Below are 19336 nucleotides of genomic sequence, written 5' to 3' on the forward strand. Positions count from 1 at the left end.
AATCCCCAACCCCTTTAACGGTTGTCTAATAACACGACTATAGCCCTGCCTACCCCCGTTAACTGTAAGTGAATACTTACACGGTCTACAGAGTGACCTGATTACACTGCCTTTCTCATCCTGTGCTGTCCTGAGGGTCCAGCCTTTCAGGCAGCCCATGAACAAGGTTTGAATGATACTTTTCCAACTCTGATGACTAGTGTCATGGTGATGTTCTAGCACTGCATCTGTTATCTATCATTCCCCACCTTAATACATAATTACTCCTGCAAAAATGATTTAAGAATAATTTCTTAATAACTTGGGCGCCTACTACTTGCCAGATACTGCTTTGCCTACACTATATGTTGACAATTGGAGGCAGAAACAGGGAACTTGAACTCCTGATTCCTGTGAGCCATTCCTCACTTGTTTGCCAGCTAGGTATGGAGAGAGAACCAGAGCATGCAGGTGGCACCTTTGCACTGTTTAAAATTCCAAACAGCTAAAAACTCACTTGAGGAGGCAGTTCTTTTCTGGGCTGCAGGCCACCAGCATCCCTCCTCTTACAGATTCTAGGGATTTGGTTAAGTAGTTCCTTAACTGTAAAGCAGAATATAAATTTTAGAACCCATCATGGCCTCCCACTTCAGATTTTTTTAATGCATGTGACTGGAGATTGAAAAATTTTAAAGCTAGATTTTCAATTTATATCCAAGAGGTGGCACCATAACGCAGTAGCAGAAAACCACACATAAAGAAGGGAACGGACTCTTAATTCCTTTTTAAGTGAGCAGTACTATTAGGAAATCCCTTCTGTAGTGCCTGACTACCAATGTCACAATCTCTTATCCTTCTTGTCTAGTCTTCTCAGAGACATTCCTTAGACTTAGTCCCCTCATACCTTGAGTTTAGCATAGGCCAGAGTGTGGCATTAACCAGGGCCGGCTGAGTACTCAGGAGTCTCGGGTCAGTACTTTGGTGGAGCCAGCGAGGCCCTGAGTGCCTTAATTTTGCAGCTTTCAGAAATCCCATGTAGTCAGTGTTTTTGAAAATGGAATTGGGCTGGAAAATTGACAAGGAATTAATTTCTAAAAGGATGCCAATTTATTAATTTGAGTGAAGAACGTACCTGCCAAAGAGACTGTGTAGTGGGATCCTCAGCACCTTCTGTCCCTTTGGGAAATCTCTTCAAGAAGCCAGTCATCGGGCTTCCCTGATGGCGCAGTGGTTGAGCGTCAGCTTGCCAATGCAGGCGACGCGGGTTCGAGCCCTGCTCTGGGAAGATCCCACATGCCGCGGAGCAACTGGATCCGTGAGCCACAACTACTGAGCCTGCGCGTCTGGAGCCTGTGCTCCGCAACAAGAGAGGCCGCGATAGTGAGAGGCCTGCGCACCGCGATGAAGAGTGGCCCCCGCTTGCCACAACTAGAGAAAGCCCTTGCACAGAAACTAGGACCCAACGCAGCTAAAAATAAATAAATAATAAAAATAAAGGAATTCCTTTAAAAAAAAAAAAAGAAGCCAGTCATCATTTGAAGCTTGGAGATCTTGGGGTCAGAGCCAGGGAACTTAGGGGCCAGGAGCAGGGAGCTATGACTGTCAGGAGCTCCCATTTCTGCTGCAGGGATAGACATATTTATCTTACCAGCCCCTCTCCCGGGACAACACTGAACACTGATGCTTCATGGCAGAGGAGCTCCCTTTTTGCAGGCTCCAGGAGACCACCTAACTCTGCTCACATAGGCTTTTTTCAGATAATCCTTATAATTCAACTGATGATACAAGTTTTCCACATTTTATAATCCTATTCTAGCTGTGTGCCACAGGGTCCATCTAGTCCCCTTATTAGAGTTTGGCAGGGGTGAATCCCCAAACTTTGCAGCACAAGGTACAGAGTCTGTGGGCATTTCTACATGCAACTCATCTCATCCATGATGTCATTTTACTATCAAAGTGTCTTTGGAATTGTTTCAGAGTCTTAGGTTTCCCCAGAGATACCTGGGGGATTGGAGCACTGTGGAAAATAAGGGAGCAAGTCAAGTCAACAGAACTCCAAGCCTTTAGTCTGCTTCTACAACGGTGCTGCCAATACAGTTGCTGCTGGCCACATGTGACTCCTGAGCACTTGAAATGTGGCTAATCAAATTTACAAATAAAAAAATAAAAGCATCGTAGAAATAAAGGCCCTGCTGGAAACAACACATCAGAGAAAAGGCTGAATATATGACATGGAGTTTAGAGGGCAGGCTAGAGAAAGGTGAGCAAAGACAGGAAAATGACAGATACAGAAGTCAGACAAAGGAAAACCAACACATGCATAACTGGAGAAGAGAACCAAAGAAATGGAACAGAAGAACAAAGATTTAAAGATATAATCAAGAAAATATTGGAGGACTTCCCCGGTGGTCCATTAAGATGCCACACTTCCACTGCAGGGGGCATGGGTCCGATCCCTGGTCAGGGAAGTTCCGCATGCAGCGCATTGCGGCCCCCCCCAAAAAAAAGAAAGAAAACATTGGAGAAATAGAAGATAAACTTACATAATGAAAGGTGCAGTGTCCTAGGTGAAATACTGACAGAGATCAACAATGAAACACAACCTAGTAAAGCTCTCCTAAAGTAAAAAAGCCTGTGGCCATCTAGACAAAACGTTGAAGTCATAGGGAGAGAGGAGACACATACATGAATACTCGTATGTTGCTGATGGGAATGTAAATTGCTACAATGCTTTAGAAAATGTGGCAGCATTTATTAAAATGAAGTAATACAGGTTTTTTTTAACCCAACAATTCTACTTTTGAGACTACCCCACAGAACACAAAATAAAAGCATTCAAAAGATACAATGGACAAAAGCAATATGGCATTGTTAAGTAGGGGCAAAAAAGGAAACAACCTAAGTGTCTACCTATAGGAGAATGATCATATAATCAATGGTATATCCATACTATACAATATCATGTTATTAAAATTAAGTCATTAATTTTTAATCTATAGCTAGTGACCTGGAGTGATGTCTATTATAATCTGTTGTGTGAACAAAGAATAATATACACATGTGTGTGGGTTTATATATATAACCTCACTTTAGTAAGAAAGGAAAAACATGCATATACCAAATTTATGTATATATATTTATGTGGGCATGGTGAAAGAGACAGAAGCATTCACAACAGGCCAAAGTCACTGGTTGGATGCAGATTATTCATATTTGTCTAGTTTTACTTTTTACAGTATTATTTTGTATACACACAAAACATATAGTGAAGGAACCTTTAAAATGAGAAACACACACACAAACACACACACACACAGGAGAAAGCTCTGGCCTTTAGCAATTACAGCAGCTTTATTTACCTGATTCGGACAAAGAGGCTGGTGATCCTTTAGGGAGTTGAAGGCACTGGCAGTGGAAAAAAACCATGAGATCATCATCACATCGTCCCCTGAAGCTGTCTCAGGAGAAGTCACTGAAACCCGGAGAAAATCTAACCGGTAATTAATACGTGGGGCTCTCTGTATCCCTTAGGGACAGGAATGAAAACAACTGAATTAGCCCATCAGCACATGGAGACTGGTGAAAGATCTGAGCTGCACTTTTTGCACCCAAGTCAGCCCAGAGGTACCCCGCTCAGCTTCGGGAGGCACAAACCTGACACTGAATGGGCACTGAGTATGTGCCCAGCCCAGTGATGTGTACTTTATGCAAATGCTTTCACTTAATCCTTCAAGGGGGCAGTCAAATCACATATTAGCAATTTTGATGAGGATGACTTGTCCTCGTTAACCTCCTCCCATGCCATCCTGTAACTCTTAAAATCTGAGGGGTATTATCCACAGTTCATCCCGTTTTCCAGTCTGACAGCACTGATAAGCTACTAAGATACAAATGTATCTCTGGCACGTGCGGGCCTCAGCTGTGTCACACCAGCTTAAGTCACTTCCTCTTAAACCCTGGCATATCCTAATACAGCAGCCCTACTGACTGAGACCCATGGAGCCGGCCTGGCCCTCTCTCCCTCCGTCTCCACAGGTCATGGGATCTCTGCTCCCATTCCTATTTCTCCCAAAAGCTGGTCCCAGTAGAGGTCAGTCAGACCTCTAGAAAGGAAGAAATATTTGCTCTCAAGGCAACCTTAGAGTCCAATGATAATCTACTACTTGAATCTAGTTGTTGATTTGGCTCCAAAATAATGTGATGTAGCAGGACCCAGGAAAATATCCACTTAGATATAATAGAATGTCACATCTGAATATATCTGAATTCTTAAGTATTAATCTAAAAATTAACATCATTAATTTCTACAAATGTCAAGAATATTTACTGCTGTTGGTCTTAATTCATTCTAAATTAAAAACTGGAGAATTTTAAAAGCATACCTAAGCTTATAAATAGAGGAAACATTCTCTGAGTGACTTATATAATTAGGTTTTTCACACAGAATTAGCCAAAGCCTAATGTATTTCAAAGTTCCCATCTATATATATATATATCAAATATGCTTCTTTGGTCAAAAGACAAAGCCCAAACAAGCTTTTCAGTGAATAGTTTATATATAATACCTCAATTTGTCTAACATTACCAGAGTAAGCGCTTTCACAAGTAACATTTCCAGCTAATTGAAGTTATCCAACAAGCCACCTCAAGCTGGGAATATTTATTTCCTACATTTCTTAACAAGAATAAAAATTCCCGGGCTTCCCTGGTGGCGCAGTGGTTAGGAATCTGCCTGCCAGTGCAGGGGACACGGGTTTGAGCCCTGGTCCGGGAAGATCCCACGTGCCGTGGAGCAACTAAGCCCGTGCGCCACAACTACTGAGCCTGCGCTCTAGAAACTACAAGCCACAGATACTAAGCCTGCGCGCCACAACTACTGAGCCTGCGCTCTAGAAACTGCAAGCCACAGATACTGAGCCTGCACGCCACAACTACTGAAGCCCGCGCACCTAGAGCCCGTGCTCTGCAACAAGATAAGCCACTGCAATGAGAAGCCCGTGCACCACAAGGAAGAGTAGCCTCCGCTCACCACAACTAGGGAAAGCCTGTGCGCAGCAACGAAGACCCAACGCAGCCAAAATAATAAATAAAATAAAATAAATTTTAAAAAAGAATTATAGCCTTTAAAAAAAAAAAGAATAAAAATTCCCTTTCACTATAAACAATAGTGCTAATTAAAAGAAGTCAAAGGCCCAGAGCATAGATTTCCATACACAGCCAAATCTCTGTTTAGGTTGAGTGAATCAAACAGAATACAAAGTCTAGGAAAATTTTTAAGGTGTTAAAAAACTGTGAAACAGGAATCTAGAAAAATGGTACAGATGAACCGGTTTGCAAGGCAGAAATAGAGACACAGATGTAGAGAACAAATGTATGGACACCAAGGGGGGAAAGTGGGGCGGGGGGTGGGGGGGAATGAATTGGGGAGATTGGGATTGACATGTATACACTAATATGTATAAAATAGATAACTAATAAGAACCTGCTGTATAAAAAACTAAAATTTAAAAAAACTGAAAGTGTAGTGCTTTCATTAGAGTTCAAAATCAGTGATATCAGTAATCTTCAGGGTCAAAGATCATTTCTTTCCTTTTTGGCATTCTAAACTTAAAACTGACATTTCATTACCCTTAATTCTGTCATAAAGTTCTATATTTTCCTTTAGGAGAATAAAATACAAAGGGAAAATTACATCCTTGTCTGTTGAGCATTATGTTGTAAGGAATGCAGCTTTGGAAACCAAAACCATGCTGGAGATCTTACTGGCTGTCTTTCTCCTACATAGTTTCAAGAACCTAAAAACTATTCTTAGAGCAGTGACACAAGGTTACTACACTCTGGATAACCTCAAATCCTTCTAGCACTCAAGGAAAAAAAAAAAAAAGTTCTCTAAGTCTCTAGCAATCTGTCTCAAATGGATATTAATTTGATGTGTTCCATAATGAACATTCACCATTCTCAAGTCAGTGCCAATTTCCAAACAGCAAATGCCAGTAATTTTGGCTCAACTTTTATATAAACTTTCTTTCTTCCATATTTGTTTGTTTCTTTTTTTTTTTTGGCCACACCACAGGATCTCAGCCTCCCAATCAGAGATTGAACCCAGGCCATAGCAGTGAAATTGCCGAGTCCTAATCACTTGGAACGCCAGGGAATTCCCCTCTTTCTTCCATGTTTGAAGTGTTTGTTATTTTCTGAAGGATATAATGTCTTATTCTTTTGCTAATTCATATAATAATTCACATAAGGAAACAATCGCAAATCTTTCATTCTCAAGCTGCCTACCTCATTTTCTATGTTATTCTACATACTTTATATCAACACTATGCTTTACAATTTATCAAATCCTTCCCTCCCATTGATTAAACAAATGTTTATGCAGCACGAATTATGTACCACTGGGGTTTTAATGGTCACGAGCTTTAGTTTCTATTCTCAAGCTCTCGTATGTTTGGTCACTTATTTTTATGATAACCCTGTGAGAGTGACAAGGGAAGGTGTTGTCCCCATTTTTGCAGGTGAGCAAATAAGCTCAAAGTTTAAGTGCTTTTCTCAAGGTCAGATATCTTGGAGCCAGGATTCCTTATGCTCAATCTATATGCTATTACAACAGACTACCTATTTGAGATTAACTCCATTTGACACTTCTAATTCTTTCTTCTCCACTTTTAAATGATCCTGAAGTTGGTTTGATGTTCTTTTCTGTCTCTCCCACATGAAGCAGAAACCACGCCTTTACTTCTTGCTGGTTTTAAGCACACAGGGAGCAGTCTGATAATGACTGTTGCTTAAAAAAAAGAAAAACCACCACCACATAGATTACTCATGCAGAATGCAGAAATAACTCATGTTAAAAGGAGGACTCTTCTCATATTTTCAAGTAGAGTTGATACTCAGACCATATGTACCCTACTGTTACAGTGTTAAAATATTTAAATACTGTTAGAAAATACTCTTCTTCTGAGCTTCCTGAGAGGCATCCCTCACTCCAACCCTGTCCCCTGGATCCAGATCTCTCTCTAATTAGTGTCAACAGCTGGCACAGCAGAGGGCCTCCAGGATCCTGCTCTAAAGTTGTGGTCAGCTATTGTCCCAACTGGTCAGTGGCTGTGCTTTATCAGTTGACAGATATTTTTAATAACCCATCTGCTTTCAGAGAAGATCTTAGGGTATAGTCAAACCATTCTTAACTCTCTGGGCTAAATATTCTGTAGTATCAAGACCTATCTTAATGTACCAGCACTGGCTTGTTTCCTATTGATGTAATTACAAGGGTACATGGAAAACCCTTATCTTATTGTTAAAATTTTATTTACATCTGAGTGTGAGTACTTGGTTTATCAAATCCTTTCTAATAAAATAGTTACCTGAAAGAATGGCTCTTCAGGAAGCAGGGGTGGAGGGGAGAGTTGGATCCAGAGCATGTAGAAGTAGTACCTGGAGATGTCAACCTCAAGGGCCTAGAGTGGAGGGCTAAGAGAGAAGGCAGCAGAAGGCAGATTCAGGAAGTTGCCTTTTAATACCTTTGACCTATGACGAAACTTGTACTCTTTCTTAATATTATTCTTACACTAAATAAACCTTTTTCAACAGATAGGAGAACAGAGTAATAAAAAATCAAAAAGCTCATCTCTAATGAATGCGCTAACTGCCAAAATTTGAGAGAGAATACTTACTTACAAGTATTTTATTTGAATAAAACCATTATAATGGCCATTAAAATGATGTGAAATACAATGATCACTCTGAAAGGAAGTTACAGCATCACTGGATTTACAGAAGAGGAAGCAGCAAAGGTGCACATTTGGAGGTGAACATAACATTGTAAAATCAACCCACATTAAATACCATAAAAGTAAATACAAAATGCAGCATTATTTACATATGATTGAAAAGGAAGGGAACATTGCAGAGTTAAACTTTTGTATAATGCGTGAATTTTGACCTGGTATGTTTAAGTTAGCAAAAAACCTTAGAGTTTGTATAAAATTACTGTGTGCCTTAATCCCACCTACCACTAGATCAAGACATTGAAACTGAGAATGATTCCTTCCTGATTTTACAGGTTTATTCTTGATATCCCTCTAAAAAGAAACCAAAACGATTGTGAAGATGATTCATATCTATAGAGTAATTACAAAGTACCACAGTCACATAATAACAAAAGCCAAATGAAATATACTATAACTGTTTTCCTTTCAACTACTACTATGTACAATATATCACAAGTAAGCATAGCTGTGCATTTAGGAGCTGATTGTACTACTTCTGTAAAATATTAGGAATGAGCACATCCGAGTACAGGGATACTTCCTTACCTTACAAAGTAAAAGCAAGCATTTTCTATGTAAAATTTTTATTTCTGTGTAAAACAAAGAACTCCTGAAAGTCAAACAAGGAAAAAATTCACAACATTCAAAGCACTATTAAGTCATGAAATAAAGAAGAATCTGAGGTAGAAGTCAAGCAATATAAGCCACAACCTTTTTAGGGGAGTATTTATTGATATTTCCAGCAGCCATCATATCTCTCCAGTAAGATCTAATTTAAAAAATGTCTCAAGTTCCGAAAAATCAATCCACTCTCTACAATCAGATGTAAAACTATGACCAACAGAAAATACAACATAAACTTTTGTCATGTTAACAGAGTAAATGGTTTTACTAAAAGCTGCTGACATTTCTATCAGTAGTAGCCATAGGGAGGCCGTTGGTTGTAACCATAGTGTCCATATTGATGGGGGTAGTAAGATTCTTGTCTGTGCTGCGGGTAATTGTTACCCCAGGATCGTCCATGCCACTGATTGGATCGATTGTCACTTGGCCACCCCCGTCTGCTATCCCTACCCCTAAACTGTCTGTTATCTTGCAACCTACAACAACAAAACAAAAAGATTTTTATACTTCCCTTAAAAAAAAAACACATGACCAATCTATCCTGGTGCATTTCATTTCTCATTCTAATACTCAGTATACAAAAGAGTAAAAAACATTTTTCTCTAAAGAATGTTACAGCACTAGTTATTCAAAACTCTCCTAAGATTCAGATCCAGTATTATACTGGATATATTCAATACTTTGCAGAGAAGAGTTAGACTACAACACCAAACCCCAAACAATAGGATGGTTCTGAAACCTATTCAATTGTTCAAAAGCAGTATGGTAATATTCCTTTGATCTATTTTGAGGTATCAAATAGAAGTAATTTACATTGTATAAACTTCTTTCTAAAGTAAAACCAAAAAGAGTATCTTCTTTATGGAATTTAATGCAAAAGTTTTGTAAAAGACTCTAGGTTTTTAAAGCATATTTGCAGAGAAAATAAAATATTAGTCCAGACAAAGAATATTTTTTAAAAAAACATTATAACACACACACAATTGCATAGGAAGGGAAAAAAAATATGGTGCTGACAAAATATTAAAAGCAAATATTTACCAGGCACTTACTGTGTGCCAAGCAGTTACTAGGCACTCGGTATACCACACTGCACGAAAACACTGATTCCTGCCCTCACTGGCCTTGTGGGCTAGCAGATTCAAGCTATCCTCTCCCAGATCAGCCATTGGCATTTACTGTTCTGAAGTAATACATACCGATTGCCTCTATTTCTTTGGTTCCCACCAGCTCTGCTATTCCATTCCTCAACAATTGGAGGGGACTCAGGAGGGCGTTTCAGGTATTCCTGGTACTCTTTGTCATCTTCTGTGAATCTACTGGCAAACATCTCTTCAAAATTTGGAACAGCTTCAGAAGTGTCAGTCATTCTGAAATTCTGTACAGTTTTTAATATGTTTCTTTTAGAATTTTTTTAAATAACACTATCTTCACCAGATAGTGGAAAAACAAGAAGTAAATACTTTTAGGCAGGGTATTCATAAAAGTCCTTGTGTACTTTTAAACCTAAGATAGACTAGATTCAATTCAGTACTTCTTGATTACTATAGTACAGGCATTGTGCTAACTAGGAGCCTGGGATACAAAGATGAACAATGTATCATGAACCCTGCCCACAAAGAGCTCTCAGTCTAGCAGAAAAGACAGATATGGTGTAAATATAAAGGGAGGAGCAGCAAATGTCAAGAAATGAAGCTGTAAAAGTGGACAGGGGTCAAACTGTGAATAACTCTGTATTCAATGCAAACAACTTTGCCCTTTTTCTGGTAGGCAGTGGGGAGTCATAGGTGGTTTAAGCAGGAAAGTCTCAAGAGCAAATTTACTATTTAGAAGGATCACTTTTCTAACAGGTAGCGATTAGTGAGTTTAAAGGCAGATTACTGAAATAATATAGGGGACATGCTGAGGGTTTAATCTGAGGCACTGACTGTGGGAATAGTTTTAAAAGAATTCCAGGAGAAATCAGTCACTGAGTAGATGCTGTGAGGAGAGAAGGGAATAAAGGATAACTCCTAGGTTTCTGGCCAAATAATTGGACAGGTTATGGTGTCATGGGAACTACAGAAGGGTGGGCGAAGATCCACACTGAGTTGAACTTAGCTATGGTACGTACATCCACGTGGAGGGTCTGGGATTGAGAACTGGGTGGAAGATGAATATGGGAGACATTGATTTTGTTGGTGGATAATACGGTGAGAATGAATGAGACTCTTCAGGAAGGCAATGGGATAAGAAAGAGTATCAAGAAACAGAATTCTGGAGAACATCAACATATAAAGAAGTTAAAGAAGGGATAAGAGGAGACCACACACAGATGAGAGAAGAACCAAAAGAGATTATCATAGAAAGCAAGAGAATAAAGAGTGAAAGGTCATCAGTGTTAAATCGTAAAGTAATAGGAAGAACCAAGAAGAGAAAATTAATTGGATTTAGCCATTAGAAGGTGATTAGAGTAGCAGGGATTAAAACAGGACTACAATTAATTAAGAAATAACTGGAAGGTAAGGAAGTAGAAATCTACACTGATTAAAGACCAAGCTTTCAAGAGGCTTGGCTGGAAACAAGAGACAAAACACAAAGGGCAGTAGCTAAGGGGTTACTGGAAGGTTATCTCTTTTTTTCCCCAGGCTACAACACCTGAAGTTGTTTGTAGGAAAATAAAAGAGCCAATAAAGAGAAAGACTGTAAATACAGTAAAGACATGAAATCAGAAAGGCAAATAAAAAGGCCTTAAACACACAGCTACTAAAGTCTAGGGTAACTACTTTATGATGGTATTCAATATATTCTTACTCCAGGTTCTGTGACATATGAAAAAAACGACTATAAATGTTATCTAATGTCTATGAAAACTGAAATTTGTATCAGCTGGGTTTTCCAGGGCAATTATGGATTCACTTTTGAAGCAGTATTTCTTCACCCAAATTTTCAGATAGCCCTCTACCTCTGAGAAAAGATTTGACTCAGGCTGCAGCAGCCTAATCCTTGAGAAACCAGGGGACAAAGAGTTCACTTCTTCTCATCTTCACCCAAGACCTGGAAGCCAGCCCTAGCAGTATTTTGAAGGTAGCCCCCAATTCCCAGTCCTTCCTTGATGTAGTCCCATCCCCTCCTTTCCTCACCTAAACCCCATCTTTCTGTTCTCTGCCTCAAGACCACTAAAATCTGTTCTATGATTTGGGGCATATGTGACATCATGCTAAAACTTTAAAACCAAATCTCCCTTATCTGATGTCCTAAAATTATTTTTCTTCCTGTATTACTTCAGTTTACAATGAAAAGTTTTTGTCAAAGAGATGTGATACTGGAAGACAGCTTTTGCATTAGTTTTTCTTTCCTCCAAATCCCTCAAAACATATGCAAATATTTATAATACTACCTTTGTCCCAACAAAATTAAAGATTATTATTTGGATGCAAGAAACAATATCTACATGTCTTACCTTCCAGGCCTCTGCTCTCTTACAGTATGTCTTATTAAATACCAATGTGTCTGGGATTGGCAAACAGATGTCAAATTCTCAAATCCAGGGTATGGTTTAAAATAAATTCAGCAAATTAAAGGCGTGCCTTGATTTCTATAGGAATCACAGAAATCACCAGAAAGATGGCCCATACCTAACCAGAGGGGCAGTAAAAATCATAAGCCAAGGCAAATGTGCTATTCTATTCTTATGTTCTTCCAGGATCCCCCTCCCACACATAAACGAATGTGTATCATCTTTATAATTACTGGTGAGAATGAAATTTAAATAGAATTTTAACTGATCCAAGCTTTACTTACCCCAGGGATTTGAGGCAGCTGTACTGTTAAATGTTTAGATTGTTTAGATCTATGGGAAGAAACACAAAACAAAACAAAACTTGACTCCCTTGAAAGAAACCCTCAAAAGGTGTGTGTCGTGGGGACAGGAACCATAAAGGTTAATGAAGTGGCAGGATTAAAAGTGCTCTAAAGACTTGCAACGCTAATTCCAAAGAGGGAATTGGAGCTTAAAGTGCCACCGGAGAGCTAGAAGATGCCACTCACAACCAATGAGCTAGTTGGAGCATGAATAACAACTTCACAAAGTATGTTCTTTTCTGTTGGAAAACACAGGGTACAGCCTTTCAGATATGTACTCGAAGACTACTAGTTTCTTGACCCTAAATAAAACCACACAGAACTTTCGCTGCGGGCCACTAACCTTGGAAATGACTACCCAGAATGGGGTTTCGCTGCCCTGGGAGATGAACCCAGAGAACTAACCGACGAAGACACGGACTGAGAACCACTGCTTTTTTCAGTCCTCTCTCACAGCACACCAGCGCCTGTCTATCGAGGCTTTGACTGATGCGCTCCTTCTGAAGCACCTCGGCCCCAGGTGCGAGGGAAACTGGAGGCCGCGAGGAGTAAGCGGCTTCCGGTCTCGCCAAAGAGTCTAGTCTCGGAACGGCAGAGCCGGAGGACACCTCGCCGGCTACTCAGCTCGGCCCGCCCGGCTCCCTCCTCCCCGCGGCCGCGAATGAGCGACCCCCCACTCCGCCCCCCCACCCCGCCCAGGGCTGTATCTATCCCGTTCGGGCCGGACTCCGCCAGCTGGACGCTCACGGAAACCTACCTCCGGCCCAGAACACCGTCACAGGACCTCCGGACCCCTTCAGCTCTCCAAAGTAACAGGACCACTTTAGCCAGACTCCGACCACCGCCTGACTTCCGCTTCCGGCGCGCTAAGGCCGAGGCGGGCCTGTGAAGTCTCGCGGTATCTTCGGCGCACCGTGTGGATTTTCCCCAATTCTTACAACGCTGGTGGCTCGCCTGGAGCTCCACGAGGGTGGTGGGTTGGCGGGCTAAACGTGATGGTGCCCACCGTGCGCTTTCAGTCTGCCTGGTGACTGTGCCCCAAGGGATTAAAAAGACTTCTCCAAGAGACTTTTCCAAGGTCACAAAATTGATCAGTGGCAGAGCTAGAACTATAACCTTCAGGCATTCTTCATTTATTTTGAATTAAATTAATTCATTAATTTTTTGAATATCTTTTAGATGCCAGGTACTGTTCTAGGCCATGAAAACATCAATGAATAAGAATAAAAGCCCTGCCCTCACGGAGCTTATATTCTAGTGGAGGAGATAGACAAAAAGAGTGAATTAGGTATGTGCTATGAAGAGTAATTAAGCAGAGTAAGAGCACAGAGGGTAACCGCCTGCTGCTTTGGAAAGCATGGTCAGGGAATGTGTGCATCATAGTTTTCATCTCAGCCCATTTCCTTATATGGTGGAGTCCCTCACTCTTCCCTCCTGTCAGGAATGTAAAAATTGAATACTTTGTTTATTTTTAACATCCATACCCTTCATAAGGGAGTAAAAGAATATCTCTCATTTCTGGGACAAGGCAGATTTGCTGAGTTTATAGTTTCCTAGACTGTGCCCAGTGGCACAATTGAACTTCTGTGCCTATAGCTCGAGTTGGAATTACAGACTCCCAAATGTTCTTTTGTCTTTATATTGTGTTATTCAAACCATCTCCCCCTTTTCACCCCACCCATCCCACTCCATTCACAAACACACTATCTTTCACAAACAAAGCACGTGAACTCAATAAGTAAGTTCCTAAAGGAGAATTGAAAAGTGACAACCTTCCACTCACTTTTTCTGATCCGGGCGAATCTCAGCATGTTTCCCTGCCCTGATTTTATCTTCTGCAAAATGGGAATAATAATCCGTGCTACTTCTCTGCTTCATAAGGTTATTGTAAGAATTAATTATTGCATATATAAAACACTTTAGGCTCAAGTGAAGAAAGATGCTATGTAAATTCTAACAATAATTAGAGTTGTTATATGTTACATAAATGTTTAATCTCCAAGAAGAAAAAATTTCAAGTTATATGAGGCATCGGTTTAGATTCACATCTGTACTCTTGTGGCTTTAATTACATGAAATTGTTTTGATCAGGGATTACAAAACCTTAATCTAGTCCTCCACCTCAGTGTCATCCTCCCACATAAGGAGTCTTTGTGTAGGGGCCTTTTTTCAGGAGACCGCAGAAAGCAAGCCAGCGCTCGTTGCAAGTTTGTTTACTACCTGAGAATTTCTATTTACCGTAGAAGCCAGTTGATATTGTTAAAGAAATCACAGAAGAAGGAAAGATAAGCAATCTTGGGGATGAAAAAACTACGAATTGGTTTTAATAGGTTGGACTAAAGCCTTTTTCAATTCTAAAATGTGTGATTGTGATATGAAGGTGTTTTCTCACCTTTTTCCTAATGTTAATATAAATAAGAGCACAAACAATGTTTTCTGACTGGACTAAATTTGGACTCGAGTTGCAAAATATCTGCCTATTTCTATTCCATTTGACAGGCCCATCAAGGGCTAAATGATGGCTCTAATCTTTATTATCCTTCCTTTGCTTTTTTTTTTTTTAATTTATTTATTTATTTTTGGCTGTGTTGGGTCTTCGTTTCTATGCGAGGGCTTTCACTAGGTGCAGTGAGCGGGGGCCACTCTTCATCGCGGTGCGCAGGCCTCTCACTGTCGCGGCCTCTCTTGTTGCGGAGCACAGGCTCCAGATGCGCAGGCTCAGTGGTTGTGGCTCACGGGCCCAGTTGCTCCGCGGCATGTGGGATCTTCCCAGACCAGGGCTCGAACCCGTGTCCCCTGCATTGGCAGGCAGATTCTCAACCACTGCACCACCAGGGAAGCCCTTCCTTTGCTTTTTTGGTGACTGTTTTCTCTGTATGCTCCATTGGCTCCCTCTAGTCAACTACTTTAGTGTCTTGGTCCTATCCACCTCTTCCTCAAATATGTGTGTTACCCTCAGAAGGGACCTTGGAAATGTGTGGAGAGGCCAAGAGACTTGTCCAGAGATTACTCTCAACCACTCCTTCCCCCATTAACACCATACTGTCTCCTCCAGGGGCTTTTCCAGGATACTTTTCAGTGAAGTGATAACCACAGTTTTTGAGTGTTAGACGCATTTTCTAAGCACTGGAAAGTGGCATGAGTAAGTCAGGATCCCTGTCCGAGAGTGAACTTCTGCTCTCTTACCCATTTTAAGAGGGTGAGTCTTCTCCCAGGCCCCAATCCTGGGTTTTGGCAGGCTTACTGTCCTTGGTGACAGGTAGCTTATTCTGCCCTTTTGGAAGCCAGCCTTGCCTTTCAAAAGAAAGGTACAAAAAGCCCCATTTTAAAACAGATGTTCAGGTTCGAGCCCTGGTCTGGGAGGATCCCACATGATGCGCAGCGGCTGGGCCCGTGAGCCACAATTACTGAGCCTGCGCGTCTGGAGCCTGTGCTCCGCAACGAGAGAGGCCGCGATAGTGAGAGGCCTGCGCACCGCGATGAAGAGTGGCCCCCGCTTGCCACAACTAGAGAAAGCCCTCGCACAGAACCGAAGACCCAACACAGCCATAAATAAATAAATAAATATTTAAAACAGATGTTCAAGTGATGCAGGTATCTTCAAAACAAATGAGTAAAATCTAGGGAGTAGAAAGAGCACCAGGCAAGGAGTCAAGAAACTGGAATTAAAATCTTACTCCCTGTGGGTTATCCTGCAGGTCACCACCTCTCTGGACCTTAGTTTTCTCACTTTCTTATTTTGCAGATGAAATTGGAGCTTCAGCATGAGTTCCTTTGATTTCCCAATCTCACACCTACAGTGTGACCTCCTGCCCCCTTGACCTTTTGTCTTCCAGTCTCTTGCCACTGTGTCTCTGGTCAGTGCACCCTCTGCTCTTCTGGACATCGCCCCTGCAGTTATTCCTTCTCTCTTCTCTGTTTTCAACTCTCCCTCTTTGATGGCTCCTCCCACCCCCTCACCCACCACACTGTGTAAACTTGCTCAAGTTTCTCCAGTCTCAAAACAAAACTGACACCCTGCCCTCAGTCCTGTGTCCGCCTCTGAATATCTCAGATCTCCTTTCCCCTCCTGGGGAGTGTCTTACAAAGAGTGCCCACAGCTGCGGTATTCTACCTCCCCCTCTTTTCTATTCACCGCAGTCAGGTTTCTGCCCACAGACACACCACTGAAACCACTCTGACAAAGTTCCCTAGGACAGAGTTGACCTAGGGCCAAATTCAACTACTGTCCATCTAAAATCTTCAGTTTATTTAGTATCTGTGCAGCATTTGACACTTTTATCTCCTCCCTCCCTTAAACCTTCTTCTCACTTTGTTTCCAAATTTCTCATGATTCTTTTCTGCCCTGGATTGCTGTTTGTTCTCTATCTCCCTGGCTGACTTCTCATTCCCCTGCCCATGGCCCTGTCCCTACTCTCCTTGTGTTGCCTATGCAGACTCAGTCTTTTTATGGCTTCAGCTTCCTGCTCTGTGCTGATGACTCAACAGTAGATACCTCTAGCCATCCATCATATCTGAGCTCCTGCAATGCTAGATATTTGTATCTGGATGTCCAACAGGCATCTCCAGCACATATCTAAATGTGAGTTCATCTTTCTTCCTGAACCTGTCCATCTGCCTCTATCTCTATTTTTGGAGAATGATTCTTCCCAGTTACCCACATCGGAAACCTGGCAGTCATGCTGGACTCCTCCCTCTCTCTCATCCTACCGACCCAGTCCCTCCCCAAGTCCTGTGGACTTCAGCTCCTGACCGTCTCTTCTGTTTGTTCACTCTTCCTTTCTTCCACCACTCTCTTAGTTCTGACCCTCATCACTTCTCATACAGACCATGGTGATAGCCTCTAACTGGTCCCTGTATGCAGCTCTGCTCCCCTCCAGACGCTTCTCCACCCCATTAGTAGAGTGCTCCATTACTATCCTGAAACGTACAGGAAAGAACTGATGATAATAATGTAGCCGATTCTTGTGTATCTACCAACCAGCTCAGAGAAGGCTCTTTCTAAAACACAAACTGATTCCATTTATCCCTTGATCTGTCCACTTTTCAGTGGTTCCTAGGATGCACTCTAAGCTCCTTGGCATGGAACACAGCCTGTTAAGATTTAGTTCTGTACTATCTGTTCAACCACATCTCCTGCCACTCCCCCTAAGTGAACTAAATGCACAGCCATATCAAACTGTTTACTTAAAGTTTCTGGAATACTTCATGCTGTGTTGTACACGTGTTGTTCCTTCTGTTTGAAGTGCCCTCACCACGCTGGACTACCTGGTAAACCTTAGCCTATTACATCATCTTCAGGTGGTCATCCATATACACCCCCCACCTCTAAGTGGACCTCATTATTTCTTCCTTTATATGTTTAACATATGTAGTCAATGCATTTATCACAATGTATTGTAATTTGTTTACATGCACTTAAATTATAAACTCCTTGAGAGTAAGGCTGTATTTTTCACATCTTTAACAATTAGCATAGAGTCTGGCAACACGATACATAATTGGTGTTCAGTAAATGTATATTGATCTGGCTCCTACCTTCCTCTCCAGTTCTATCTTTGACTAATCTTTTCCCACTTCCTCCCCTCTCAGTACACACTCTACCTAGATAAAGACTCAGCTCACCTCCTGTGCATAGCACATGTTCCCCGGACACCCCTCTATCATGGCACCTGCATCACTTTACTGAGTCTATCTGTTTTCATGTCCATCTTCCCTACTAGAGTATAAGTGCCAGGAGTCTGCCTCGCCAACACCTAGCACTGAGGCTGTCACACATGAGGCAGTGGAGGAGCATTGTGAACATATGAATGAAGGAGTTAGACTTGCTGATTTTTAAGTTCTCCTTCAACTCCAAACCTATATGATTTGAGGTTTCAAAAACTGTGACATAATCTCAGAGCTTTCTCCCAGCAGATGGTCAGAACAGTTGAAACACCAATTCAAACAGTTGGCAAATATAAAGGTAAACATTTAAGAAAGTGAGCCGGAATGAAGGTGAATCCTCCAAAAGGAACAGGAACGTTGGCAAAACAGTGCATCCATGTAGTAACAGACACCCCCTTTGCATCTGATGGTGGGTTCCATACGGTCCCCTCAAGGCATATGACACATATGCCTTGAGAGCTTCTCAGGAGGGTGGTTGACAACCTCCCTATGACTAAACCCCCACTACTAGAAAGGAGCTGAAAGCACATTATTTCTCTGCAGCAAAAATTATTTTTTTTCTTCAGCATGTTCTTTTAATTTGCTCATTTTTGTAAACTAAACACCAAGTTTAGTCATTTATTTACTATTTTGTTTCTGTTCAGATAGAATTCTAGGAAAAAACCCTAATCTAAAGACTCTTAGGATTTCTGACTTATTTTTTTACTCCACAAGCATTTTTCAATATCCAATATATTTCTAGGCTCAGTGTTGGGGGGAGTGGAGAGATTTCAAAAAACGTGGAACACAAATCTTAAGATCTAATTGAAGAGTCAAGCAGAAGATAGTTATGATGTAGCATATGCATAATATAAAATAGTGCATGGTAACCTAATGGAGTGCAGGAAAAAGTAATTCAGACTGGATACCTAAGTACAGAGAGGCTTCAGAGTGAGGAAAATATCAGCTCAAAGTGAAATTAACCAGGAGAAATTTACTGAATGAGGTGAATCTCCAATAACACATATCCACACACAAAATAATGGATTGCCAGCAGTAGGACCTGTGGGTAATCTGGATTTGGGGGTATAGAGGATGGAGACTGGCCATTCTTCTGTTGAATGCTCTTCAGAGAAAGACTCGGAAGATGCTGCATTTCCCTTCAGGCCACCTTGCAGGGCTCTTTACTACTGCTCTCTCCCAAGTCCCCTCAGGGACCCCCTGTGTAATATCTTCCCTGTCATATTTGGACTATGAGTTGAGATCCCAGCTCACTTGGGGAAATGCATGTCTCTCTTCGGGTTTCTGCATATTCTAGTTAGACACTGTTGAAGATTGACTCTCCTTTCCCCATGGCAGGTAGGAGTCAGGCCCCCTCCCACAGGTGGGTGAGATCTCTACAGAAATCTTCAGCATTTTCAGGTGCGAAGGGTATTGGCTGTAGATGCAGGCCAACCCGAGTGATTTTAGCC

General features: G+C 41.4%; 1 protein-coding gene across 1 annotated transcript; it reads right to left on the bottom strand.

Moving 5' to 3' along the window:
• Positions 1 to 7696: 7696 nt before the first annotated feature.
• RAMAC (RNA guanine-7 methyltransferase activating subunit) lies at positions 7697 to 13085 on the bottom strand. The gene is made up of 4 exons (XM_059912364.1): positions 12976 to 13085; positions 12159 to 12207; positions 9575 to 9753; positions 7697 to 8851 (listed from the first exon to the last, which is right to left on the bottom strand). The coding sequence occupies exons 3-4, from the start codon at positions 9742 to 9744 to the stop codon at positions 8665 to 8667; spliced, it is 357 nt and encodes a 118-aa protein (XP_059768347.1). The 5' UTR covers positions 9745 to 9753; positions 12159 to 12207; positions 12976 to 13085; the 3' UTR covers positions 7697 to 8664.
• Positions 13086 to 19336: the final 6251 nt, after the last annotated feature.

The sequence above is a fragment of the Balaenoptera ricei genome, chromosome 2, assembly GCF_028023285.1.
Source record: "Balaenoptera ricei isolate mBalRic1 chromosome 2, mBalRic1.hap2, whole genome shotgun sequence".
NCBI lineage: Eukaryota > Metazoa > Chordata > Mammalia > Artiodactyla > Balaenopteridae > Balaenoptera > Balaenoptera ricei.